This window comes from Theropithecus gelada, chromosome 14, assembly GCF_003255815.1.
Source record: "Theropithecus gelada isolate Dixy chromosome 14, Tgel_1.0, whole genome shotgun sequence".
Taxonomy (NCBI): domain Eukaryota; kingdom Metazoa; phylum Chordata; class Mammalia; order Primates; family Cercopithecidae; genus Theropithecus; species Theropithecus gelada.
The window spans coordinates 9321947-9327337 of record NC_037682.1 but is presented as its reverse complement, the minus strand read 5'-3'; the positions used below and the strand labels follow the sequence as shown (position 1 = coordinate 9327337).

Below are 5391 nucleotides of genomic sequence, written 5' to 3'. Positions count from 1 at the left end.
TTTTTTTTTTTTTTTTTTTGAAATGGAGTCTCGCTCTGTCCCCCAGGCTGGAGTGCAGTGGCAAGATCTCGGCTCACTGCAAGCTCTGCCTCCTGGGTTCAAGCGATTCTCCTGCCTTAGCCTCCCAAGTAGCTGGGATTACAGGTATGTGCCACCACGCCTGGCTAATTTTGCATTTTTAGTAGAGATAGGGTTTCTCCATGTTGGTCAGGCTGGTCTCAAACTCCCAAACTCAGGTGATCTGCCCGCCTTGGCCTCCCAAAGTGCTGGGATTACAGGCATGAGTTACCACACCCAACTCTCAAGGCATGTTTGTAAGCACAGTGGAGCACTGTTCAGGATTAGCAACCAGATCACTGACACTAGCATGTTGTCAACACCCCATGTGGCCAGAGCCATTCTTGGAGATGACCTAGAATCAGGAGTGAAATTTAGGACTCTGTTATATTGCACATTTTATCAGAAAATACAAGTTTGGCCAGGCGTGGTGGCTCACGCTGGGGCAGGAGGATTGCCTGACCACAGGAGTTTGAGACCAGCCTGGGCAACATGGTAGAACCTCATGTCTACAAAAAGTACAAAAAATTAGGCCGGGCGCGGTGGTTCACGCCTGTAATCTCACCACTTTGGGAGGCCAATGTGGGCGGATGACAAGGTCAGGAGACAGAGACAATTCTGGCCAACAAGCTGAAACCCCATCTCTACTAAAAATACAAAAATTAGCTGGGCGTGGCAGCGTGTGCCTATAATCCCAGCTAGTCAGGAGGCTGAGACAGGAGAATCACTTGAACCTGGGAGGTAGAGGTCATAGTGAGTGGAGATCGCCACTGAACTCCAGCCTGGCGACAGAGCTAGACTCTGTCTCAAAAAAAAAAAAAAAAAAAAAAAAAATCAGCTGGGTGTGGGCATGGTGGCATGTGCCTATAGTCCCAGCAACTCAGAAGGCTAAGGTGGGAGGATCACTCTCCTGAGTCCAGGAGGTCAAGGCTGCCTTGAGCCATGATCATACCACCACTGCACTCCAGCCTAGGAGTCAGAGTGAGACCCTATCTCAAAAAAGAAAAAAAAGAAAATACAAATTTATAGGGGCAAGGGTGGCATGCTGGTATTAGGTCAACTTCAGGTAATGAAATCAACCTGGCTGAGATACCAGGAGCCTGAGCTGTGTACCAGGGAAGCCTTTGGAAACAGTTTAACAGGTTGTTAATGAACTTTTGTATAAGGAATTAAATGAGGCACTCATGGAGATACAGAATAAGACATGGCCCTCGCCCTCCAGAGACTCACTGCTTACACTGGGGCTCACATCTCCTGTAGGCTTCTCAGAGCCAAACCTAACTTTGTCCCTACCCCACCACCACATGAAACCTACTCTTCCCCTCGAATGCTCTGTCAGTTCGTGGTATTACTACTATGATAGACTCAATTATAGCCCCAGGAATCCCTGGAACCTGTGAACATTTTACCTTTTGTCATAAAGGAGACTTTGCCCGTGTGATTAAGTTAAGGCTGTTGAGATGGGGGATTAGCCTGGATTATCCAGGTGGGCCCACTGTAATCACAAGGATCCTTATAAGAGGAATGGCAAGAGAATCAGAGTCAGAGCTTGGAAATGTTAGGCTGCTGTGATTTGAGGAAGCCAAAAGAAAAATTTTATTTCAAAATAGAAATCTTAGGCTTCTGGCTTTGCCGCTGAAGGTGGGGCCATGAACCAAGGAATGCAGGTGGCCTCTGGAAGCTGGGAAAGGCAAGGAAATGGATTCTTCTCTAAAACCTCCAGACAGGAGGAACTCAGCCCTGCCCACACCTTCAGTTTAGGATTTTTGACCTCTGGAACTGTAATATAATAAATTCGTAGGCTTTTTTTTGAGACAGAGTCTCACTGGAGTGCAGTGGGCATGAGCTGTGATCATAGCTCACTGCAGCCTCAACCTCCCGGGCTCAAGCAATCCTCCCACTTTGGCCTCCCAAGTAGCTAGGACTATAGGCTCAGGAGGTACGCACCACCCTGTCCAGCTAATTTTTGTATTTTTTGTGGAAACAGGGTTTCACCATGTTGCCCAGGTTGGTCTCAACCTCCTGAGCTGAAGGTATCCTCCCGCCTTAGCCTCTCAAAGTGCTGAAATTACAGGTGTTGAGCCGCCACACCCGGCCAAATTCATGTTGTCTTAAGGCACTAAGTTTGTGAAAACTTTTTATAGCAACAATAGGAAACTAACACAACAGCACGTTAAGAAGCCTGGGATCTTTGGATTTTGTTGTTGTGAGCCACAGAAACTGACTCAGACTAACTAGAAAGCAGGAATTTATTAGGGGAGATCCAGGTAGCTCACAGACTGGACAAGTGGCTAGAAACCCAGGCTTGGAACCAGGATGAGAGCCCAGGAACTCTAGCATCCAGGTAGCAGGAATTCCCCAGCTGTCTTATCTGGGCACCTCGGCTGGAATAGGTTAGCTGTAATCTTTTTTCTCTCCTTGGATTGTTCACCTCAAGATTGCACACCCTGGGAGGAGAGTGTGAATGGCCTAAACTGGGTCATGTGCCTGCCCTTGGCTAGAGGAAGACAGAGCACCCGATTTACAGGCCCATGTAGACTGCCTTGTGGAGAGGAGGGCTGATTCTCCAAAAGGAAAGCAGCTGCTGTTAGGAAAAGGACAAAGCGTGATGGGTGGCCCCTGCACCCCATCACCCGGGAGTCTCCCGTTCCAGTCTCCCGTTCCCCAGCCTGTCTTTCTAGGCTTTTCAGTACCCCATATTCTCCAGCCACACTGGACCACCAGACGTTTCCTAACACTGAGCACACTCAGGTCTCAGTGCTGTCCTGTACCCTGCCTTGCCCTTGATTCCCCAAAATTCTCAAACGTGTTAGCAAATTCCACCTTGGTAAATTCTTTACTGACTGCCACTTTCCTCAAATCTTTCATGTGCACTGCTTGTAAAATTTCTAGTGCGTGTTCTAGGTATTTGTGTTCCTGCCTGTCTCTCTGTCTCTACCACCTAGTGGTGTGTTCTTAGAGGGTGGACATGAGGTCTTCCTTACCTTGGGTCCCCAGAGTTGCACACATAAAGGACTCATTGAGTTGAATCCTGTGGCATTTCCCCTAATCGTCCTTTCTCCTCCCACCATTCTAATACTAGTCCTCTTCTAATCAAGACCTACAACCTCTGTCTTAGACTTTGAGCAAAGCATGGTCCTGGTTGCCTGTGGGCCATACACCACGTCTGACAGCATCACGTATGACCCCCTGCTCGACCTGATTGCTGTCATCAACCATGACCGGCCAGATGTCTGCATCCTGGTAAGAGGCACCAGCGCGAAAGCTGAGGAGTCAGCCTTGGAAAATGACTTTAATGCAGTTCTAAATTTTTAGGAAGCATGTCAGTCCTTCCTTTTGGAAAATATCTTTTCATTCTTAATCTACGTCTTTGGAGAGGTATACATGATCTATGGGCCTTTGCTAGTTTTAAAAGCCCAACTTTGGCTGGGCGCAGTGGCTCACGCCTGTAATCCTAACACTTTGGGAGGCCGAGGTGTGTGGATCACTTGAGAGCAGGAGTTCTAAGCCAGCCTGGCCAACATGGTGAAACCCCGTCTCTACTAAAAATACAAAAAAAAAATTAGCTGGGTGTGGTGACAGGCACCTGTAATCCCAGCTACTTGGGAGGCTGAGGCAGGAGAATTGCTTGATCCTGGGAGGCAGAGGTTGCAGTGAGCTGAGATTGCACCATTGCCCTCCAGCCTGAGCAACAGAGTGAGACTCCATCTCAAAAAATAAAAGGTCAACTTTTTTTTCCCACCCTTTGTTGATTGTACAGTATTCTTACCTCTTTCTCATTTCTCCAACTTCTGAACTAATCTCTTTTTAAAGCTCAAAATACTACTATTAGTATGGTGATCAATTTCCCTTGCTAGGTTTAGAAAGTCAGAAAAAAGTTTTTTTTTTGAGACAGAGTCTCACTCTCACCTAGGCTGGAGTGTGGTGGCGCGATCTTGGCTCACTGCAGCCTCCACCTCCTGGGCTCAAGTGATCCTCCCCATCCTCCCTATCTCAATCTTCCGAATAGCTTGGACTACAGGCACACGCCACCATGCCCAACTAATTTTTGTATTTTTTTGTAAAGAGAGGGTTTCACCATATTGCCCAGACTGGCCTTGAACTCCTGGGCTCAGGCAATCTGCCCACCTCGGCCTCCCAAAGTGCTAGGATTACAGGCGTAAGCCCAGTGTTATAGTGGGCATTAGTAATGGTTATGGGGCCCTGGGAGCCTCCCTCCATCCGGGGCACACGTGCTTCTGCCTGTGAAATTGCCTTGGCGCCCCCGCCAGCCCATCTGCTAGCTGTCCCCAGGCTCTCCAGGCAGCCTTGGAGGGACAGATGGGCCCTCGGCAGAGGACTTCCAGAAGAGGTGATCTGAAGTCGTTCACAGACACAGGTGATTCTGATTTGTTCTTTTGGTGTCTTTGTTTCTCCCCTCGCAGTTTGGCCCCTTCCTGGATGCTAAGCATGAGCAGGTGGAGGTGAGTGGGCTGGGGTGGGAAGGGGTCCTGGGTACTTGCGTTCAGTCAGGCTCTCGCTTTTCTTTTCATTTTTTAATGTTTATCCCACTTTATCGCACATCTATAACAAACACATTAATTCCTGTGGCTAATCAGAAATCATTTTAGCAGGGCACTTTATTAATAAAGATCTGGAATCCGAGAGCTTCCTTTCACCAGAATACAAGGCTGTCTGGAAGCTGGGGGAGGGACATGTAAATATATCAGTCCTAATGTTCCTTTGTTTGTGATGCCTGGTGCTAAGGCACAAGAGCACTAGCACAAATGCAGGTGTCTGGCAGTCACAGGCTGCTCTGTGAAAGAACCTATCCTGGCCAATACCCCGAGCTTATAACTCATCTTGCTGTCCTTTGCATAAAACACAAATGGTCCTTCCTGGGACATCTCCATGGCTGAGGTCTGGGACCTCTGATCCTTTGTCTCACAATACTTTACCTTTCACGGAAAATATTTCAAAGCACTCTTTCTTCCTTGTAGTCTCTCCCACACTGCATTCAAGAGAGTTAATTCCCACATCTCCCCTCCTGCCTTCAACTAGACTTAGCTCCTTAAGAAAAATACCCCATCTTTCTCATCTTTGCGTCTCCTTCAGCTCCCAGCCCAACAGCTGACATCTATGGGTCACCTAACAATGTTAAGTGAGTAAACACCAAACATCTGCTGTCTAAATTTATCTCCTTTCCTTTCTTGCAGAACTGTCTACTGACAAGTCCGTTTGAAGACATTTTCAAGCAGTGTCTACGTACAATTATTGAAGGCACAAGAAGGTCAGATTTCTTTTTTTTTTTTTTTTTTTTGTGGAGACGGAGTCTCGCTCTGTCGCCCAGGCTGG

The 5391-nt window shown here is 47.7% G+C and overlaps 1 protein-coding gene across 1 annotated transcript in view; it reads left to right on the top strand.

Annotated features, from left to right (window-relative positions):
- POLA2 (DNA polymerase alpha 2, accessory subunit) overlaps positions 1-5391 on the top strand; it is a 51639-nt gene that overhangs the window by 25128 nt on the left and 21120 nt on the right. Inside the window, exons 11-13 of the mRNA XM_025355289.1 lie at positions 3176-3300; positions 4482-4520; positions 5253-5326. Of these exons, the coding sequence (XP_025211074.1) occupies positions 3176-3300; positions 4482-4520; positions 5253-5326 (238 nt within the window). The remainder of the gene's footprint in view (positions 1-3175; positions 3301-4481; positions 4521-5252; positions 5327-5391) is intronic.